General features: G+C 38.9%; 1 protein-coding gene across 2 annotated transcripts; it reads right to left on the reverse strand.

The window, feature by feature from the left end:
• Positions 1-4,736: 4,736 nt before the first annotated feature.
• Positions 4,737-21,569, reverse strand: galnt17 (polypeptide N-acetylgalactosaminyltransferase 17). Of its 2 annotated transcripts, none has more exons than XM_034867508.1 (12): positions 20,973-21,569; positions 20,506-20,856; positions 18,558-18,741; positions 15,308-15,474; positions 10,934-11,108; positions 9,983-10,180; positions 9,561-9,678; positions 8,576-8,761; positions 8,100-8,237; positions 7,635-7,730; positions 6,953-7,114; positions 4,737-6,081 (listed from the first exon to the last, which is right to left on the reverse strand). In XM_034867508.1, exons 2-12 carry the CDS (start codon positions 20,744-20,746, stop codon positions 5,947-5,949), a joined length of 1,800 nt encoding a protein of 599 aa, XP_034723399.1. In that variant the 5' UTR covers positions 20,747-20,856; positions 20,973-21,569; the 3' UTR covers positions 4,737-5,946. The 2 variants fall into 2 exon arrangements, with proteins under 2 accessions (XP_034723399.1, XP_034723400.1); XM_034867509.1 differs by having other exon boundaries at positions 20,506-20,895.
• Positions 21,570-23,260: the final 1,691 nt, after the last annotated feature.

A 23,260-nucleotide genomic window follows, 5' to 3' on the forward strand; every position in this document is an offset into this window, starting at 1 on the left:
ATAAAAAAGTCATAGTATAGCATGTCGAAAAAGTCATAGTATAGTATGTCCAAAAAAAGTCATAGTATAGTAATTCAAAAAAAGTCATAAAAAAGTCATAGTACAGTATGTCGAAAAAGGCCATGGTATAGAATGTCGTAAATAAGTGATTAAAAAGGTCACAGCATGGTATGTCAAAAAAAGAGTTTAAAAAGTTTTTATAGCATAGTATGTTAATAAAGTTATTGAAAACGTCATGGGATAGTATCAAAAAAAATCACAGTATACTATGTTTGTAAAATAATGGCATAGAATGTCGAAAAAAAGTCATAAAAAAGTCATAGAATTGTATTTCGAAAAAGTCATAGTATAGTATGTCAAAAAAAGTCATAAAAAAGTCACAGTATAGTATGTCGAAAAAAGTCATAAAAAAGTCATAGTATAGTATGTCATATAAACAATAGTATAGAATGTTGGAAAAAGTCATAAAAAAGTCATAGTATTGCATGTCCAAAAAAGTCATAGTATATAGTATGTCAAGAAAGTAATAGTATGGTATGTCAAAAAAAAGTCACAAAAAAGTCATAGTATTGTCCAAAAAAGTCATAAAAAGACATAGTATAGCATGTCGAAAAAGTCATAGTGTAGTATGTCAAAAAAGTAATAGTATAGTATGTCAAAATAAGTCACAAAAAAGTCATAGTATTGTATGTCCAAAAAAGTCATAAAACATTAGTAGTATAGCATGTTGAAAAAGTCGTAGCGAGGTCCAAAAAAGTCATAAAAAAGTCACAGTATAGTAATTCGAAAAAAGTCATAAAAAAGTCATAGTACAGTATGTCGAAAAAGGTCATGGTATAGTATGTCGATAAAAAGTCATAGTACAGTATGTTGAAAAAATAATAAAATAGTATGTTGGAAAAAGTCATAAAAAGTCATAGTATAGCATGTCCAAAAAGTCATAGTGTAGTGTGTCAAAAAAGTAATAGTATAGTATGTCGAAAAAAGTCACAAAAAAGTCATGGTATAGTATGTGAAGAAAGTATGGTATAGAATGCATGTATGGTATACATATGGTATGTCGAAAAAAAGTCATAGTATTGTATGTCCAAAAAAGTCATAAAAACGTCATAGTATAGCATGTCGAAAAAGTCATAGTACAGTATGTCAAAAAAAGTCATAAAAAAGCATAGTATGTTAAAAAAGTTATTGAAATCGTCATGGGATAGTATCACAAAAAATTCCTAGTATAGTATGTCAAAAAAGTAATAGTATAGTTTGTTGAAAAAAGTCATGAAAAAGTCATAGTATTGTATGTCCAAAAATGTCATAGTATAGTATGTCAAAAGAAGTGATCAAAAAAGTCACAGCATGGTATGTCAAAAAAAGTTATACAAGTTTTTATAGCATAGTATGTTAAAAAAGTTATTGAAAACGTCATGGGACAGTATCACAAAAATGTATAGTATAGTATGTCATAAAAACAAAAGTATAGTATCTTGGGAAAATTCATAAAAAAGTCATAGTATTGCATGTCGAAAAACTCATAAAAAGTCATAGTATAGCATGTCAAAAAAGTCAGAGTATAGTATGTCCAAAAAGTAATAGTGTAGTATGTCGAAGAAAGTCATAAAAAAGTCATAGTATTGTATGTCCAAAAAAGTCATAAAAAGTCATAGTATAGCATGTCGAAAAAGTCATAGTGCAGTATGTCAAGAAAGTAATAGTATGGTATGTCAAAAAAAGTCTTAAAAAGTAATATTAATGTATCCCCAAAAAAGTCATAAAAAAGTCATAGTATAGCATGTTGAAAAATTCATGGTATGGAAAGTCAAAAAACTCATACAAAAGTCATTGTATAGTATGTTAAAAAAGTCATAGTATAGTATGTCAAAAAAGTATTAGTATAGTATGTCGAAAAAAGCCATAGTATAGTATGTTGAAAAAAGTCATAAAAAAATTCATAAAAAGTAATAGTATGGTATGTCGAAAAACACCGTGGTATAATATGTTGAAAAAGTCATAGTATATGTTGAAAAAAGTCATAGTATAGTATGTCGAAAAAGTCATAGTATAGTTTGTTGAAAAAAGTCATGAAAAAGTCATAGTATTGTATGTCCAAAAATCTCATAGTATAGTATGTCAAAAAAGGCATGAAACTCATAATACGTTAATACTTTTCCATGAAAAGTCATAAATAGTCACACTTTGACATATCAAAGAAAGTCACAAAAATGTCAAAGTCTAGTATGTTGAAAAAGTGTTAAAATGCATAGTATAGTATTTTTTAAATGTCTTGAAAAAGTCATAGCATTTTATGTCTAAAAGACTCATGAAAAAGTAATACTATAGTATGTAAAAAAAAAAGTCATAGTATAGTATGTTGAAAAATAGTTGCATTGTACGTTGGAAAACACGAAAAAAACTCATAACATAGCTGTTAAAAAAATATATCAGAAAAAGTCATAATATATTATGTTGAAAAATTCAAAAATAGTCATGTATAGTATGTCAAAAAAGTAATTAAAAAGTTGCATTAGAGTATTTTTTAAACTAATCTGTAAAATTCACAGTATAATTGTCGAAAAAAGTGGGAAAAAAAGTGTAGTACGTCTTAAGAATGTCATGCCATTAAAAATATTCACATTTTTCACTCTGTTAGTACAGTTTCATACACAGGCCTCAAATACTCTTTGACTTTTCCTGGCATTCATGACTTTATTCATTGTGACTTTTTTGTGACATGCCATACTATGAGTTATTTTTACATACTACATCATATGAAATGGTATGACATTTTTATGAAATCGTATACTATGACTTTTCATTCCTTTTTTTTGACATACCATAGTTTTACTTTTTAATTGATATTTGATGCCTTTTTTATGACACTTTCACTGACATAATATACCATGCCATTGTTATACAAAGTTCCACCGAGTGAAAAAAACCACAAGAGGGTAGCATTAGGCACTGAGATGGTTGAGCTAACAGCTGTACTACAAATACACCAATACAGTAACCTGCATGATTCATCAATTCCTCCGCATACAGAGGATCCAGTAGGAACAATTATTCTTATTTTGTAACCCAAGACATCATTTTGTACTGGAAAAAAAATTTGTCAGCTCAATAAACCAAATTAAACATTTGTATTATGACATCCTGTCTTGTACTCAAACTGCAATTACTATGTTTTTGTCTACCAATAACAATCTCTATGTTGACAGGTCTGCTGCAGGGACACTGACCTGCAGTCAGGTAACCAAACACAGTGTCATGTGGACCAAATGATGATTTGACCACTTCTGATAACACTGAATCTTTTGCTCTGTGATTTACCCAGATTCTACTATCTGATCACACAGAGACCAACAGAACGCTGACAATGAATTATACTGTATTTACTAAACTGTATTGAACTATAACAGATTGTCAGTTACGATTTCTCTAAAAAATAATGACACAGTAATGTAACCAAATTAAGGTTTCACCTCCAAAATTTGGTTAAAAAAGTATTGCAATGTTTTAATTGACTAGAATTGTACATCCTTTTTTCCAATTGAAAATCGTCCCAATTATCTATCAATCAAACAATCAATCAATAAAAAAATCAATCATCTTCTCAGGTAATGTATTAATAATTAAAATGACCTGGAAATTTTGACTTTATGACATACTTCACTAGTACTTTTTTAAATGTTTTTTTCTATAGTATGACTGTTTCATGACATACTATACTAGGATTTTATGATTTTTATGACTTTTTAATGACACTTTATTATACTATGACAGTTTAAATGACACTTTTTGATACCTAAGTAACATAAGCATCGGTTCTCAGTTCATGTGATTGGACTGTCCTTGGTGTTATTTGCAGTAACTATTGAGTGACATTTAGTAGGATTTAAACCAACAGTTAATAATCCTATGTCATGCCAGGAGAAGATGAGCAGGCCTGTCGTTAAATAGTCAGATCAGCATTCAGCGTTGTGTTAGCATGCAGGCTCTGTCCTCCAGAGTAACACCACCCTCTCCGGCTCTCAGCCAGAACAGGTCCTTGTGCTCGGAGCAGGCTCCTCCTGTTTCATTTACATCTTAAGCTGTTAGCTGATGCTTCACTCAGAGCAGCTTAGCGAGAGTAAGTAGTTTCTGGTTCAAGGACACTTTGCACAGGTCACACAGCTGCTATAGAATAGAATCCATAACTTTCCATTTATAGGCCAGTCTCTTTAACGTAGGGCCACCTGGCTGCCTCACATGATGTTGTGTAATATTTCGCTGCTTTACTTTTACAGGGGATACATGATAAACAATTCAGAAGCCAGTTGGTGGTAGTGTGAACCAGATGCTATGCAGCGGGGAGCACAGGGGTATCTCTCTTTAGAAGGAATCTATTTATGGAGGTGACTTAAAGGGCAAATCTCACAGTATGAGAAACATTTATGCCAAAACCATGCAAATGGATAGGGCAGTTAAAAACAACGTAGCCAAGAAGGGTAGCTGAGAGAAAAAGAAATAAAGTACTTTCCCATTTGTGAATTTATCGGCTGAAAATATGATTGTTGGTATAGAAAGTCAAGTTTTATGTTAGTATCTAATAAAAAATGCTCTGCACAAGACAAACAATTTGATGTGCAACTAAAAATGTAAAAGGCATAAAACTCAGTTTGACCAAAAGAAATCAATGCGGTTCTCAGTTCAATCAAGAATTCATAAACGGCAATTCTATCCTCAGAAATAGTAACAATGCAAAAAACAGGAAAACAGCTGTTTATTGGAAGACAATCGTGGGTGCAAAAACTCCAACTGATAACATTAAATTAATTGAATACATGACATTATACACATCTCAATACATTATTAATACCAGCCTCAAAGGCCTCCAACCTTTCCACATTTGAGACACTTGTGCACTTTTCCATTCCTGTTTCAGTCTTCCTCTCATAGGCTGCAGCTCAGTCTTTGTATCCCAAAAAGTGCTTCAGGCTGCAGCCTAGTAGTTTTGGCCTTCTGCAGTAGTTATGGCACTCAGCAGGTAACATAATAAATTGGCTCAGCTCAAATAAGCCTTGTCCCCATGTGCATACAGTACTTACAATCATGCTACACGATGTATTGCATTTGGTGCTATTGAATGCTTTCGGTCAAAATAACAAATAAAAAAGACAAATGCATCCACGCCATATAAAACCATGAGTTAGCCCAGTAGCCCTCAACAATGTGATTTTTGAGAAGATTTACAATAACTCCAAAGAAATTGGCTCGGATACATCAAGTTATATTTATTGTTAATGCCTTTTTCTTCAAATTATAGATATTTACAGGGTCTAGGCTTATGTAAGCCACCACATTTAGGCATTAATGTTTAACTCAAATGTATGCCTTTTTATAAGTAGGAACTCCTTCATTTTAAGGTAACTTAAAAAAAGATTGAGAACCCCTAATGAAGCCTATTACAAACTACCAATGAATTCTGATCAGTGCATATTACTGAAAATTCAATTCCAGTTGTTTTATTCTTTTACACAGCTCAACAGACATGACATGATGCAGAATGAGATAATGCAGACTCATGTTTTGAGGTTGAAGATAGAAACCTTATTTTTTGCCCTACATAAGACAGAACACAGTTTTGGCTGATCAAATCGTCATCCTTGAACCTAAAAACCTTGAAGAGATGTGGCACAGGAATTATTTCAATGTCACATTGAAAGTTTGTCAAATTCAGATGAAGAGAGAAACACTCCTCATATGCTAAACTTGCATTATTATGAATGTCCGCTTTGTAAAAAAAGAAGAAAAAAAAAAACTTGTATCACTGAGATGTTCACAGCTCATGTCTATCTGAAACCATCCCGTATTTTCTTGAGAAGACGAGGAGCCTTTGTCTCATCAGTTGTCCCTCAGCCGACAGGGACCTGACAGCTCCTGAAAATGGCCTCTGGTGTCATTGGTCCCAGTTGGCTACTTCTTCATGGTGTTCTTGATGGTCCACCTCTGCCCGGAGCAGGGTTGCAGAACCAGCAGGTGGCCGAAGTAAACGTTAGCCGGCACCACCTCGAGGCAGCGCCCCGTGGCTCGGTTTATGATCGATTCATTCTGCAGGGCAGGGGGAGAGACAGCGTTCAACAGATGGCTCGTGTACAACATGTGACTGTGACAGGATGTGACAGGACCCGGCCTAATGTGGATCAATCAATCTTCTCAGGTAATGGATTCATCATGACAATTAACAGGACTTTTATGTTTTTTTATCTTACTACTTTCATGATTTTTTATGACATTTTACACTATGATTTTTTTGTATTAGTTTTTTAATTTCATACTGTACTATGACCATATATGACATTTTACACTAGGACTTTTTGTAGTAGTTTATTAATGCCATACTATAATATGACCTTTTAAAGCCATAATATAACTTTTTATCATATTTTTCATGACATACTATACTATGCCTTTTTATGTTACTGCTTTATGAGATACTATCCTATTACTTTTTTATGACATACATAAATATGTCATAATGATGACCTTTTATCATAATTTTTATGACATACCATACTATTACTTTTTTTTACTTACTAGAGTATATATTGAATTTTTATAATGTATTTACTGTATGACATACTAAACTATGACTGTTTTATGATATCGTTTTTTTCTCTGTTAAAAAAGCCATTATTGAAGGAAAGAAGAAAACACCAATATAAAAGGTGATTCCAACCTCTTAACAAATATCATTACTAGTGACTGCTTCGCTGTAACTTTCGTGACATTTGGGACATTAAAGAACTTCAACTAGACCACTAAGTAAAGATTTAATCTTATTTCATCCCATCAATTACATCTCTGTGCTTGGCGTTCACATCAGGTTCACGCTACACAGCACTCACAACACAATGAAATTCTGCTTTTCTTGTGAACAAACAATACATTATTTCACTGAGGAAACCTTTCTACTTCTCACCTGAGAGAAATGCCATGTCTTTTGTTTAACATTGGTAATCTTGTCACAGTTGAGAAGCTGAGGAAAGGTGCTGATCTGATCGTCCACCACACAGCGAGTGTCCTCCCCGGTGCTGCCCAGAGGGCCCAAGAATAGCTGACCCTCTTTGCTGTAACGTCCTAACTGAGGGAAAACACAGAACAGCACTCATACAACAGTCTGCACAGGGAACATGTGTATACTGTTGAGTTACCCACCACAGACCCAAATTTGGGACCACTTGTTGTTTTGTCCAATGCATAACTTAAAAATGCAACCTAAGCACATCTTTTGCAGAAAGGGTGATAATGTGCTGCACTCACTAACAGATTTGAAGTTTAGCTCTGCTAGCTTCATGCATTTTACTAAGACTTGCACTCAAGAAAGCACCTGTTCACCATTGCGAGCTAAAGGGCTGAGGAACTGACACCGGCTGTCTTAGTGCTTCAGCACATGAAGTGCACCACAGAAACCTTTTTATCCTGACAGCAGAACTCTCTCCTAAGAGGATTTCAGCTGAGCTTGTATAAGAAACCCAGCTGTAAATCATGTCACTTGTGACAGAAATTAAGGAGTTGTGTGGGTTTTGAAGAGAGAAGCAAAGATAGTGTTGAGAGATTCACTCTGTGGCCATTTAGTTGAGCGTCTGGTGTCCATGTTGTACCTGAGGACCCCAGCCATGGCAGGGGTGCAGGGTGGCCGTGTGGTTCTCCTTCATACCCTGATCCATACACAGGTGGCTCGCTTTAGAGTTACGAATCTGAAATCATAAAAGAGTCTTTGATAATCACACTCGATCTCACTTAGCACAAGTTTTTTTTCAAATAGTACTCAGGTATTCTCAAAAGATTCATGGCTGCTGTCAGCCAGTCAGCATTATGAATCACAGTGTACGATTAAAAAATGAGGGCTTGTAGATATACACACAAATATCCAGTATATACACACATTTATATACATATATACACACACATACATATATATATTAAAACCTTTCCGGATTTTTTTTGTCTCACTTATCCCTGTTTTTAGTGGTTCCGTCCGTTTGTTCAAATGCCCCAAACCTTAGACGTACAAGCTTCTCTTTCCAATCTCCATCTACTTCATGTCTGTTTGACTGCTGTCTCACCTCCCCGTAGAACAGCGTGTTGTTATACCTCCTCATCTCTGGGTAAACATTGTCGAGGTACCACTCAAAGCTCTTACACTGCAGACTCTTCCTCAGTGCAACCCTCTGAGAGATGTCACCGTAATCAATACCGTGGTTCTGCAAGAGCACAAGGAGTCATTACGGGAAGACTTTGCGATACAGAGGCATATTTTCTTTTAACACAAATGTACATTTTACTTTTGTCTATTGATTACTAGCACGATAATGATTCAACTAACTCCTAGTTTATAAAGGTCTGTAAATGTCTTATTTAAAATAGCTGTTGAAACAAATAATCTGCCCCGCAGTGAGGGTTGCTCTTCATGTTTCCTTTGACAGCACCAGTAGTTTATGGGCAAAAAACAGAAAAAGTAGTTAGCATGACCTGCCACATGGTTAAGTCTACTTAATCAAACAGGATTGGGAACATCCTCTCTGCAGGGGCACTCTCTCACCTCCACAGGGATGTTCCAAGCCAGATAAACGTTGGACTTGTACTCATCCATCCAGACCTCAGCCACGCGTAGAGCGTTACGCCGTGTGTGGAAAGCTATGTTACTGTGGTAGGGTTTCTTAATCCGTGCAATGTGAGCCACCCTGGAACACGGCAGCACCTCCATACTGCCTCCACATAGCCACACCTACAGGTACATAATGTTAAAGATCAGGGAAAGTAAAGCTAGTAATACTATTTGTTTTGCCACGAGATGGCAGACAATATCATAACAAGCTGATAGATACACAATCACCACAATATCCCCAACCTTGTAAAGTTGGTCAGGGCTAACAGCACACATGGAGCAACATAAATGTTTCAATGCGTTGTTCTGATCCCCTGGTTCGTGTAAATCCAGTGTTTAATCTCCTTTTAGCTCTGGTTTGATCCCCACCAACTCCTATATAATATATTTAAATAAATATATTTATCCCTAGCTATTCTACCTTCTGTTCTGTGCAATGCTGGGTATTCACTTTATGACTGGGGCGCAACTAATGACCTCTTCCATATTACAGAGTTATTTGATTTAATGTTAATAAGAATTGATTGCATAGATCAGATTGAATGGCTTACACTTCACTAATCCAAAGGTAGAACATTTTTTTAAACACATAAACACTCATAAATCAACAGATAGATTTGAGAACATTTTTAAAAGTATTCTTTCCTTTGCCTTTTAGCAAAAACAACAAAAACCTGCAAAACAATGGCAGACTCTCCAGTCAGTCTAAATCTACAGCAACAAAGTCCCCTTCCTTTCTGCTCGATGTGACCTATTTTTTTTCCATTTCCTTGCTGTGAGCTTTGCACATAGGACTGTTCCTCCAGGACTCTTAATGGGCTCTCATTTATCAGCGGTGCCACACTTCGGTGGCCACTGCTCCTCTTGAACCTATAGGGGTAAAGAGGGGGCAGAAACAAAAACTGGGTGACACACAAACCCTGATGCCCAATTCAATGTTCTCCCCTCCATAGACGTCCATGCCTGAGTCGAGCAGGCCGAGCTCGCCAAAGTAGTCGCGATTGGCCACAAAGGAGCAGCCAATCATGGCGGGGGTCCTGCGAAGGAAAACACAACAATATGAATCTTTACACCTTTACAAAATTGAATGGAAATAACATTTAATTCAAATATCCCGGTATCCACGGAAAGTATTTTTTTTGCTATAAAATGGTTAAGACCTGATAGAGAGAAGCACGTGAGTTACTATATGCAAATGCAGACATGAATCTGCATCCTTGGTAAAGTGAGATCCTCATCTGTCCTTTCAAGCAAACAAATGTGACACTATGTTCATTGTTGCATTCTGTTTTTGTTTGTGTGTCTTCTAAGTGTATGTCTATATAACTGAAGTTGGCCTACCTGATGGGAGCAGATATGTCCCCCTCGTCCCACCACTGTTTGGGCGGGTTGATGTACATGCACCACAGCTCCCAGTTGTAGCCATGGCCGGAGTTCTCGTAGCGCTCCACCTCGAACGTGTCATGCTTGATGTTATCGATGGAAGGCAGAATAATCCTCTTGTGGTCCTCTTTTATTCTGGCCAGAACCGGCTCGGCCCTGAAAAGAGTGGAAACACATGCACACTTTACAGACACAAAGTTAAAGACAGGAGCTCTCCGTTCTCTCACCCACTTCAGTCAGTTATATGATCCCTCAAGATGTACCAACTTAATTACTAATTCTATTTGATTCAGCTCAGTGCACCTCTGGAGGGCATGCTGAGCGAACGAGGTTGTGTAAATACTCTAAAGTACACACTGAGCTGGAAAATCAGTAGGAGAACTACAAAAAGGTGTCAGCGGGATGTGGCAAAAATGTTGAAAGCAGTCAAGTGTTTACATCTGGGCCAAGTCAGTTTCATCTTTGAAAGGATTCTTTGGAATTAACTTTTATAGACAGGCTTCTGTACAATGTCCTGTTGTAATGCTTGCTCTATGATGTGTCTGTTATTTGATGAGCTTCATGTCCTGCGGTATCTCTTTGTACATGATTCTACAGGCTCTAACCTTTTCCTTCTCTCCTTATCTCAAAACTTCTCAGGTGTGAAATTGCGTTTTGTGTCTTCAATTTGTGCTGTTTCTGCTATCCTGTGTTATCTTCTTTAATGCTTCTGTAAAGCACTTTGCTACTATCTTTTATAAGTGATAAAAACATGTATTATTGCTATTGCTGTTATCGTGATTTGTTATTCAATGGGCCTTACACTATTAAATATTGTGTACTGTGTTCCGATATACATAAATGTAGACAAGTGAAGTTCATTCTACCTAAAAAGGAAGAAGGGTATCCTAAAATGCCAGACTAACTCACCAAGATGGGGTGAACTCCACATGGGCGTCAAAAAACCCCGTCACCTCAGCGGTGGCCACCTTCCAACCCTCAATTCTGGCCCGGATCAGTCCCTCTCTCTTCTGGTTCCTGACAATCTTCACCAGGCCGGGGTAGCGTTTGTTCACGTACTCCTCCAGTGGTCCTTTCAGCTGCTCTGCAGTCCGTAAAAACAAAGATTATGCACAGAACAAAACAACAGGGGATGGTTAGAGAGACTGTCCTCAAATCTGAGATCAGAGCATCATCCATCTTGCTGATGTGTCCATGAGAAACGTATTAAAGTTCTGCTAGTTCAGTTTTGCAGCACAGGACAGTAGCTCACCTTTGACCGCTTAAATAAAGATTGTAAAAGAATAGATCATCTCTCTACAGCTCTCAGTAAAATGTCACTTTTTATGTTTCTCTCCACTTTCTACAGACTAGAGATGAATTGTTGCCATTACATAATTACCAAAAAAGCATTCATTTGGTTTGAAATCTGTCCTTTAGCCCTAGTTTCCTCTCAACCAATCTAGTTTGGGTTTAGTGTTGGGGTAGATGACACAGCCACACCACTGAGGAGCAACAGTCAAAGACAACCAAACCAAAAGCTCCACCACAAATATACAACGATCAGTTTTTATAGAAAGCAAGATACATTTGACGTTCACAGAAAGAGAAAGAATACATAAATCTGCTCCTCTGTTCCCTGTGGTGTGGTTCTGAGATCCAGAACCACCCAAATACATGCTAGACTTCTTCCTCTGCATCACACACACACACACACACACACACTCACACCATCTTAAAGCTGCAAGAATTTAAAAATGTTTGACTTTGGCGTGAAAATCTCCTAATCTGAGCCGGGTTCACTGAGATGAAAAGGCTGAGAGCAGCACATAGACTACTCCAGGTTCTACCTCAATTGTTCCATTATTTTGCAAACAAACTTTTGCTGTCAGAGTAATGTGAGTGATGCTATAATCACATACATATCCTCATAATAAACACTTAGTTGCAGTCTTGCCAAGAGTTAGATGAGAAGATTAATTTGTCTCTTGTCTATTTCCATTTTTTTTTTCTGTGCCTCTTTTCATTTCCTTCTCACTCACAAACACTCTTGATCACAAACTCATTTCCCATCCTCTCTCTCTCTCTCTCTCTCTCTCTCTCTCTCTCTCTCTCTCTCTCTCTGTCTCTCTCATCGTTCATACACACTCGTCTGTGCAAGGCCACAGAGCCGGATGGCCCGTGCAGGCGGTGAGAGTGGTGAGTGTTATTTGTTTGCATGCCTCGCCCTCGGCACCGCTGCAATCTCTTCCACTCTGTGATGGATAGCTCGCTCTCAGCCAACCAGCAATTTCAAGTGAGAGAAGAGTGGAGTGGTGGTGGTGGGGTTCAATATGTTCTTCAACAAAGAAAATAATGTTCTATATTTTTGTTGTTGCTGACAAATTCCATGAAAAGACCAAAACCAATAACAAATTGATCCGACAAGCATTGCCTGAGTGCTTATTCCTTTGAGCCATAAACCTCTATTGTTTTCCAAAACCTATTAAACAGATCAATCAATGCCTGACATGTTATTACATATAATTACAATGAACAGTGGTACTATATCTTATTTTGAGCCATACTAACATACTGTACACCGTCCTGCTATCAGAAGTTTTCCCAAGCACACAAAACGTGTATTAAAGCAAGATATTGTTTTATCACCTTGTTCTCATAGTTTTGCCTTTGTTTCTATGTTTCTTGCATTGCCAGACCAAAGTTAACAGACTTTTGGTCAACGCTGGCAAAACTTTAAATGAAGCATTTGACACCGATGTGAGGCCAAACCCAGAATTGGCCATTTTTGGTGTATTAGTAAGTGAGGTATTAATGACCACTAATAAGAGAAACGCATTTGCTTTTGCCTCCCTGTTGGCTCGTAGAAGGAGAGTGCTTGAGTGGAAATCTCCTAAACCACTGTCTGCGTCAGTCTGGCTTAACGACCTGATGCTATTCCTGAAATTAGAAAAAAATTAGTATTTCTCTAGAGGATCAACTGACACATTCCATAAAATATGGGATCCATTGTTGATGTACTTTGAAAGGCTTAACACTCTCCCCCCAGATAATATAAGGCCCTAACAGCTCTGCCCAATATGCGTTCACAGCTGCGTTGTCTGATACCTGATAAGAGCTTTACACAATGTGGGAATTGCTCCCACTCTCAACCTCCCTTATATTATTTTAATTTATTTTTTGCTTTTGTTTTGTTGGTAATGGCAGTAAGTGGGTGGTGTGGGTGGGATAGGTTTGATTTTCAAATAAGAAAACAAAAATCAAGACACTGTACCTAAATTAATCAATCTGTATTGTCTTTCTTGAATGAAAATGGTTGAAAATGGTTTTGGTTAAAAACAAATGTGCTCACCGAGTTAACATAGAGACATTCACTAGGAAAAGAAACATGAGCAGGCCTACAGTTAAACCTGATTAATTACTTTACCGAAAAGGTAAAACTGCTTGTGAGTGCACCCGTAATGTTGTTAATAAACCCTCATTGCACCGGAAAAGCAAAAAAAACTCAAAGTCGAACCAGAAAGTTATTGTCTAAACCCGTTCGCCTTCATGTTTGAGTTTGTTTCCAACCTGTAGGATTGTCTCAGTACTCATGTTTCTTGTTCTTAGCTACGTTGCCAGATCTCATTGATTAACTCATTTGCACCTGCAGGAATAACACAAAAAACTACAAAAATGAAACTCAAGTTGAAATAAAACTGAATCCTGAATCAGAGCGCCATTGTCAGTGAAATGCTAAGGCATTGTTGGTTTTGGTCTTTACATAAGTTTGGTTGAAAATAAGAGAAATAGAATAACTGCAGTCTTAAGCCTTTAAATCCTTGACTATCTCATCTCTCTCCCTGTGCCCTCGTTATCTGGCTTTCCGTTCTGTCAGATTGCTTGCCCTCTCTCTTCCGGATATCCATTGCCTTGCAGTCTTTTTCTCCTCTCTGTCCGACCTCATTTATCTTAAATCCTATTTGTCTCCCATCCTTTCCCTCTCTCTCTCTTTCTGCCACTCTCTGTAATAGCCTGCTTTGCTCTTTCAGCCTCTCATTTTATTCTCGGATGCCTCTTCATCTCTGTTTCCCTCTTCTTCATGTCCCTCTTTATCACTTTGCTTATTTTCAAACCCTTCTGCAGGCTTCACTCATCAACCTTTTCTTCCGTTCTTTTAGTTTCATCCCTTCTTCCCAAATTTCTCTCCAACACCAACACCTTTTGCTCTTTATCATTCCTGACTGCACCACCACTCTCCTTTTTGCTCTGCCTGGCTTCATCTCCTTCCCCTCCCGTCATCTGTATCTCTTTGTCCCCTCATCTCACAAAGCCCGGCATGGCAGCCCTGCCCAATATTTAAGACAGGGATCTCTCCCGTGACATCCAATTGCGGTGCTCTGCCTGTCTGCCCTGCAAATATGTAACACCATCAGACACCTCAGCAAATGCTAATTCTCCAAAGCAATGATCACAGCTTTTGTAAAGGAAATGCTCATCACCTTGTCATGCCAACACCAGTTCAATGCCTTGGTCCCATACAGTAACACATCAGGGAACAACGTATCCGCATGTTCATAAGTAACATGCATGCAGCAAGTATGAACAAAAGGCTTTGTGTTATGTATGGAGGGTGTTTTTATTCCTACTCTTTGTATGCAACAGTTGAGTATATGATGCTGTTTAAACAATTAGATTACCTGTAGTAATGAACCACAGGAAATATAATTGATAAACAAATACTATTTGTTCTGTTTTGTTGTCCATAGACGAAGGGAATTGTTAGCCAGTGAAGGGAAATTAAAGGAATAGTTAGATGAATATATTGACACCACACTCATATCTTTCTGTTTAATGTTGGCTGGGACCACTTAGTTCCTGGAGTCTCCAAAAGGTTGCTTGGCAACTGCTCAGAGCCAAGAAATAGTCTGACATGGCCTCCCCATAATACAGCAAACTGACGCTTTTACATTTTGTTTTCATATTCACCCTCTGGACATGAGAAACACATCAATCTTCTAATCTAACTCTTGGGAAGCAGCAAATTTGTGTGTATTGTGTTGATTTGTATGTGATTATAGCATCATTAGGAAGGTAAGCAGCAGTTGTTACGCCAAATTCTGAACCTAGCAGCTTTAAGATGGTGTGTGTGTGTGTGTGTGTGTGTGTGTGTGTGTGTGTTTGTGTGTGTGTGTGTGTGTGTGTTTGTGTGTGTGTGTGTTGGTGTGAGTGTGAGTGAGTGAGTGTGTGTTTCTAATCAAAAGGAGTTTATAGCCACTCTTCTCATTTGAGAGATGGCAAAGGCAATCTGCCATTTGTACTGACCGTCATCGCTGTTGTCGTCCACCAGGATGATTTCTTTAAGCAAGTGAGCCGGAGTGTGATTGACAGCTGAGTGCACTGAGCGCAGGATCACCGACAGCGCCTCGTTGACGAAGATGAAGATGAGGGAGATCTTAGGGAGATCTCTCGGGTAGCTGACCTTTCTGCATCTGCACAGAAACACACGCAAACACACCACACAATTTGTAAACTAAAACCTTTCCGTGCCTGCCTGTGAAGCCATGCTGCACTCATCCTCCATTACTAGAGTAAAAGACCAAAAATCTTCTTCACTAAGCTGAAAGGTAAACCATGTGCATCTCGCACCAACCAAATTGGCCAATTCACTGTCTGTCCGTTGAAGAGAGATTTCATTTTACTGCTGTTTTGTTTAAAGAGATCTAACAAAGAGGAAAGAGGCAGGGTGAGACTTTGGTTCCAAGACTGGGAGAGGAAACTCTTTCCTTTACTTGTGTCAATTCCTTTAATTAATAATAATATTTGCCATGTGAAATAAAAAATGTATTACAAAGACTTTAACAACAAATGCAATTTCAGGAAAAAACATTATATTTTCCCGATATTATATAGATATTTGACAGGGAAGCCTGATGTTTTAAATATATAACTTTTACTTTTTTTAAGGAAAACAGGGTTGAATTATAAATATTAAAAACATGACGAAGGAACATACGTGTGTTAGGATTATATTTCATTCAGTAACACTTCATTCTAAGAGTTCAGGACTATTTGTTTCAAAGCTATAGTGCGTAGTTTCTGTCGTCCCCATGAGGAATTCTAAGTAATGATAACTAAACTGTCGGCGTGTCCACATGATACAAGCCTTACGTGATCACACACCCCTCCTCCTCGCAGTTGCTAGTAGCCAAGGAGCATCCGGAGGATTTAAACAACATGATAGACTCTTCAGAAGAGATAACTATCGTCTCTTGAGTTTCTGCGCAGGAAAGTCACCGGACAACACAATCTTCTGAAAATAGCCGTACTGAGAAATACAGAGACAATTGTGTGGAGCGGATAGTCTTAATTAGCTTTGTAGCAACTCATTTAGCTATGGCTTGAATATAACGGACGTTTAATAATGTCAAAAAGTTACACACTAAAGCTTTTAGGAGCTCCCAAAATGAAACCAAACAGCAGTGCAACAGTGTGAGGGGAAAATATTTGAAAAAAAGAAACACAACAGTTACATATAACACTGATATAAGGAATATTTGTACCTTATGAACAAGACAAGAGATGCCACAGCAATAACAAGAAGAACAGGTTGGAACAGGAGTGGGAAGGGGTGGAGCAAATTAGTGTAACCGGTAACAGCAGTTTGTACAGCCTGACTGATTAAATGTGTGAGAGTGTGAACTTGTCACATTACAAGTACAGCTCCGTTGACTAATCTGAATGTGACTGTTAAGAGTCAGCTTATCGTTGGATGGCTCTTCATTTGGAGTTTCTGTAATGCAGTTTCTTGTTACTTATCAGCCGATACATACGTCAATTTACACCAACATACTTGTGATGAGCTAAAATCTGTTGTGCCTATGCATCTTACTACTATACTACTACTCACTCGTACTACTATATACAAAACATGTTCGGGAAAACAGGCTTGGACAAAAAATGCACTCAACAGAGTACCCTTTAAAATGAATATGTATCGCAAGTAAGAATGTTATCACGATATTCAACAAAGGTATCACATACTGCATTTTTCTCATATCCTGCAGCCCTAATCCTCAGTAAATTCTAAAATCTATGGTTCTTCTTTAGACTACTCGTAGTTTGACATTTGATAATTCTTTCTTTCCATTTGTCTCTCCCTCTCTCTCGTTTCACCACCACCTCCGGCTCTGCAGTGCAAAGGGACCTTCAGCCAAACACAGCAGACTCATCAGACTCCAGCTTACAAGCTGCTGCTAAGCCTGAATATATCACACCCAACAAGCTCCGCACTCTACTTTGATCCCAGCAACATAAAAGACAAATGAGAGCGCTAAGAGACACACACACACAGTCGTGTCTGGCTATCTTTGTGGGGACCAGTCATTGACATAATGCATTCCCTAGCCCCTTACCCTAACCTTAACCATCAAACCTAAATGCCTAACCTTAACCCTCACCCTAACCCTAACCATAACCTAACTCTAACCCTACTCCTAAAACCAAGTCTTATTCCTCAAAAAGCCCTTTAACGTTAAGGGGACCAGCATTTTGTCCCCACAAAGCGGTCAGGTCCCCATAAGTGTACCGTATTCACAATTTTTGGTCCCCACAAATACAGCTAAACCTGGCCCACACACACACACACACACACACACACAAACACACACACAGAGCTGGGGGCAGCAATGAACAGGAGGCTTTCTCATCATCACTGACTTTTGAGTAGAAGAGCTGTTACTCGATTAACCTCCAATGTGTGCCAGAGACAGACTCTTTAAAGAAACATTTATGGTGGTGAAGAAACGTGCACCATGCATGCAGATACAATATACTGCTCAAAGCTATTTTTAGGAGCACAAGTTGATGCACACACTCATGGACATACACAAGGATGTGCATGCAAGCACAGTTCTGAGTGCACCTTTTACACCATGCATGTACACCTGGAAATCAATAGCAAGTCTGAGTGCATCAAATAGGAGAGTAAGAGGCAGAGAAGCAGAGAAGACGAGAGAGAGAGAGAGAGAGAGAAAGAAAGACAGACAGACAGACAGACAGACAGACATACTGACAGACAGACAGACAGACAGACAGACATTAAAAGGGGAGAAATGACGCGCACTGCAAAAAGTGAAAAATCTGATTGGGTGTGACTAGTCCACTAATTACCACACATTGAATGTGTGAAGAATCCAGTAATCATGAAGCATGAATGAAACAGCTGATGGTAATCAGCTAATGCAAGTGGGACTTCAGTGCTCTGTCTGAACTATCGCTTTGCTTCATTTAAATAATTTATCAGCAACATGTCCTTGAATACACAGTTTCAGGGTTGGCGCTGGTTAACGCACAGATCCCACACTGACCTATGAACTATTTTTTACCAAAACAATTACAAACATGTTGCTGATGAATTATGTAAATACAATTTCACAACACTGTTAGAACCCCAAACAAAACATCCATTAATCGCCATTGTATTTGGTGGAGGCAAAAATCTGAGAGACAGATCAGTTGTTGTGAACCAACATTGAAAGTGAATTTAAAAGTTGATCTACTTCACATCACTCACTTGCTGGGCCGGTGGTCCGGTATGGTCCGATCTAGAGAGATTCTGTCACTGAGGTAGGTGTTGTAGCCGTACTTCTCCCTCAGGTATTTAGCGTTGCTCTCCTCAGCTGGGGACAGCGTGGCAGGGAGGCCGCCTTTACCCCGACCCCCGAAGCCCTCGATCAGGCCCAGAGATTTGGACAGACCTGGTTGAGACAAACAAAAGAAGATGACATGTCCGGATGCTTTAGTCTGGCTGAGTCACTCTCCTCTCAGAAGCACTCTGTGGCTTACATCTGGTAGCCTAACTCCTTATCACAGCTCCAACATCACATGAGCATAGTGTGTAGTCAGTTGCTGTGAACAAGTGAACATCTGAGCTGAATTCACATTATGACAATTCGTGGCACAGAGAACGCATTCAATATAGAGCTTTGGCCATATGTAGAAAATCAGATTTCACAATATTTTTGACAAAACACATCAATGGCAATATTCCTGCAATATTGTAGGGTTGGCTATTTGTGCTTTTACAAAATTGTAATACAATGAGAGTTTTAATTAAAAAAAATCACCAATAATGTGGATGTGGCAACTAAGTTGGGAAATAAGTAAAAACAGACAGTAGGTCTGGTTCAGAAAGTTCAGAAAATGACAATTACATCACTTTACTGTAATGCAGCCTTTCAAACCAGGAGAAGACAACACTTGTGTCAAATCACACTATAACAATATCCAAAGTGTAAGACGATATCTAGGCTCACATATTGATATAATAGTGATATATTGCCCAGCCCTAATTTCATATACTGTACAATTTACTAATAGTGATGTGTAAAACAGGCCTATTCAAGAGCTTCCTCTATACTGAGGTCAGTGTACTCAGTGATTGCAAATGCACATGAAACTCAAACGATTCAAACAAAAATAAAGAAAAGCTTCAAGGCTTTCACGGTTTCAAATTATGGATGAAATAAGATTCTTCTTAGTGCGACTGGGCGTGTTTGTGGGTGGCAGAGTAATTAAAGTGAAGGTCTTTCAACATGATAAGCTGTGTTCAAGCGTCTGTGTCTGCAAACATCCTGCTGAAGGCACGGAGTCCCAAAAAGGCTCTCTGCTGTCCCCCAGACCTCTCGCCTCCCTGGGGGAAGAAAGACATCCTTCAAGGACAAGTACAACGTTAATTATTGATTGACTAATGATTAGAGAAAAGAAAATGTTTTGAAGATCGACATTAAAAGAAAATTAAACCTAAATGTTGTCAGTTTAAAAAAGCAAAGTGTTCTGCTGTTTTTTTTTGTTTCTTCTTCCATTTACTTCATCCCACTGGTGTAGTCTAATGCACTGTAGTGGGAATACAGTGCTGTATATGAATATATTGGCCTATATACTGTATATGGGCCAGAATCTGCTTTTCGGGGGGTGCATATCATAGTGAGGGGTCTGGGTGGCTTCCCCCAGGGTTATTTTGTGTGTCAAAGATTTCATTTCCTGCATTCGGATACCCATTATTCACCAATTCACAGTGAAAATACCTTGGCTTAGCCTATGCAAAGAAGAAAACCAGATGACAATTCAAAATAAGTAAAAATGTAATAGAAAGTATGTTGTTGCATGTCATTGGGAATTTCTAAGTGGGTATGTGGAAATCCTGGAGCTTTCTTAGTGGCTTACCTGCTTATAACGTAGACTAGACCACTGCTTCGTCCATTTAAAACCACATTTGAGAATTAGATGTTTTATTGCAAAGTAATAATTCATTGTTGCTACTTGTAGCTGCAGAGGTGGTTAACTAGCCTGAGTTTGTAAGAGTTGGTGACAGTTCACATGTTAGATTTTTATCAGGCAGTGCATGATGCAATAAAACACGATTTAACATGAATACAATAATGTGACTGAGATGTTTGTCTCATAGTGAGAGGCCCATCGGGCTTTAGGCTCTATAGTCTGTTACACGACATCATCTTTACCGTTCAACTGCCTGTACACCACATCCTCCAGCGAGCTGAGCCTCTTCAGCAGCACCTCATGGCTGATGCCGGGCCCCTGCGCCGTCCCGTTGGCCCGGGGCCTCTTCCCGTCCACCGGAGCCTCTGGAGCGGCGGCTTGAGCGCTGCGCGTGTTGCACTTGGCCCAGAAAGTCATGAACCCGGCCACCGCAAGCACGTTGAGCACCAGTAAAACCCTCCATCTTCTGAAGACAAAAGCCATTAAAAACTCGCCGGTGTCCGGGCTCCGAGTGGTGGAGGGACAGGAGAGTCTCCGGAGATGCTGTACGTGTCACAGATTCAGGGCTCCCTCGGCTTGTGAGGTGCGGAAAGCTGCAGGGAGAATTCAGCAAGCGCAGTACATCGGCACACCTCATAGACAAACGGAAACGTTACTGACAATGTTGAGCCATTGCACTGATTTCTGGTCATTAAATCTGCTCTCTTACCATTTGGCGCCGGGGTTATTTTACGTTGCATCCCCCTCATGTGGAAAAATGGGGCGCCTGGCCATCGGCTTTCATCCGTGTTAACGCCACTGCAAGCCGGCGTTTAAAATCACGCACGGAAGACGTAAGACAAAGACTCAGGCATATGTTGATCTTCAGGAACGGATGGGCTACCCCTAAATAATTTATCATAGAGGAGATTATCAAGTCGGTATTCTTTCCCCTTCCTTTGCGTCTAACAGAAGTCGGCAGTGCGCAGGAAAAGGGAAAACCTTCTAACGATCCTTCAACCTTTCTGCTCAGCTTCTTCCTCCCGTCACGCGTTGGAAGATTCACAGTGAGAGGCAGACTATGAGCAGACAGCAGCGGTTCAGGAGACGCAGCATCCTCCGGCGAACGATGATGCTCCGGGACGCAGCAGCCACAAAGAAATATGTCCCGATTTCTCGATTTTCTTCTTCGGTCAGCACATTGCAACGTTTTCCGTGTATTCTGCATGCATCCCTTCTTGTTTGCTGTGCCTTGTTATTTCCTCTAATCCTTCCACACAGCGCTTAATAAGGACGCAGGAAAAAACGTGATGTGGATCCGGTGACGTTTTACTTCCCAGCAGGTCAGGGGTGGAGGGTGGAGGGTGGGGTGTCTGCTCGCCTCCCTCCCTGCCAGCCAATTATCTCCAATTAGACAACATTCAAGTTAGTCACACTGCTTCCCACAGTGGGCTTCTTGGGTTTGATATAGACTTTAGTGTAGACTAAAAAGTATTTTAGAGTATGTTTCATTCACCATAAAGGTAAGCACAGTGTGGTCATGCTTAACAAAGACTACACCTTTCAGAGTGTCATCACCCTCACAAAGCTGGAATAGACAGTAACCCAATTCCACAGTTTATAAAATCATCAGACTGTGTTCCTTCTCACAGGCAGAAAGCTCATTGGATTAAGCGCGTTAGGGCGAAAGTTTGAGAACATCTGATATGACACCCCATAGTTAGCCTTTGTCCCCTGAGGACATTTATCTGGTGAAATGAATTCTGGTGGAATAAGTATTCTCACTTGTTCATCAAAGTGACAGAAGTCTCAACACAATGTTAGAATTCACTTGATTGGCCAAGTATGTGTAAACATAAAAGGACTTTGACTTGGGTGTTAAATTGCTCTGTGTGTATACACAGAAACAGACATACAGCTAAAACAAGTAATCCTATTCATTTTATTTAAGCCCAGCATGCACAGTAACATGTTCTTAAGTTTCAAAGTAAAAGTAGGTATTGTAAAAAAGACCAAATTATTATTGATGCATTAAAGTGTAAGCAGTGTTTTAATGTTATGACTGGTGCTCGACTTATATATTATATAGTGTTGGGTAGTTTCAGCTAAAGCAATGCATACTATTTTATTAAAGGCTGTATAGGGTATAGATATATAACTCTGTTGGATGTTTTGAATGCAGGAATTTACTGGTATGTGTATCTGCAAAATAACAGACGTATTGGATTAATGAAATTGTAATTTCCCCCTGAAGTTGCAAACAAATGGTCAATATGCCTTACAATTATACTTGAGTACATCCTGCAACTTATATTCGGTGAAATCAAATATTAGTTACATCATTTAGGCCCTGCCCCTGTATGTCAAATAACTCAATGATCCTAAAATCCATTTTATTAGGACAAACTTTTGTAGAGTCTTTTTGGCAGGGGAAGGTTCAGGTCACTGCAGTAATCTGTGTAGATTAATGGATGCATAGTGGAGCAATAAGCACATATTGGTGGTGGTATAGGTACATTGTTGAACTGATGTGGTAAAACACTTTACAGTACTTCCTTTCACAGCATTAAAATGTGCGAGTTTGTTCAGAAATGGGTCACCCAGATAGCTGGGATGAATCAAGGAACTCACTCACTCTATAGCTTACTGAGAGATGCCAGCTCTGATCTGCAGGCAACCGCAACCCTGGAGGAAAGGAGGACACTGTGTGTGTGTGAGAGAGAAAGACTAAGTGACAGAGAGGTATAGTGAGATCAAACCCGGTGCTAGACTGTTTGAGACGAATCAAGAGACAAACAGAAAGAAACATCAAGGGAGAAGAAGAGAGAGACACACTCACAAGGAGGCAGAGATAGAGAGCGAAATGGAAACGAGGTTTAAGAAAGACAGAAGGAGAGCGCAGACACTAGGGAGGAATCAAAATTCAAAGGGCGAAAAAATTCCTAAAGCAGTAGAGAGAGAGACATGATGAGGTGCAGGAGAGAACAAAAGAAAGAAATGTAAGAGGGAGAGATTGTG

The sequence above is a fragment of the Etheostoma cragini genome, chromosome 3 (assembly GCF_013103735.1).
Source record: "Etheostoma cragini isolate CJK2018 chromosome 3, CSU_Ecrag_1.0, whole genome shotgun sequence".
Taxonomy (NCBI): domain Eukaryota; kingdom Metazoa; phylum Chordata; class Actinopteri; order Perciformes; family Percidae; genus Etheostoma; species Etheostoma cragini.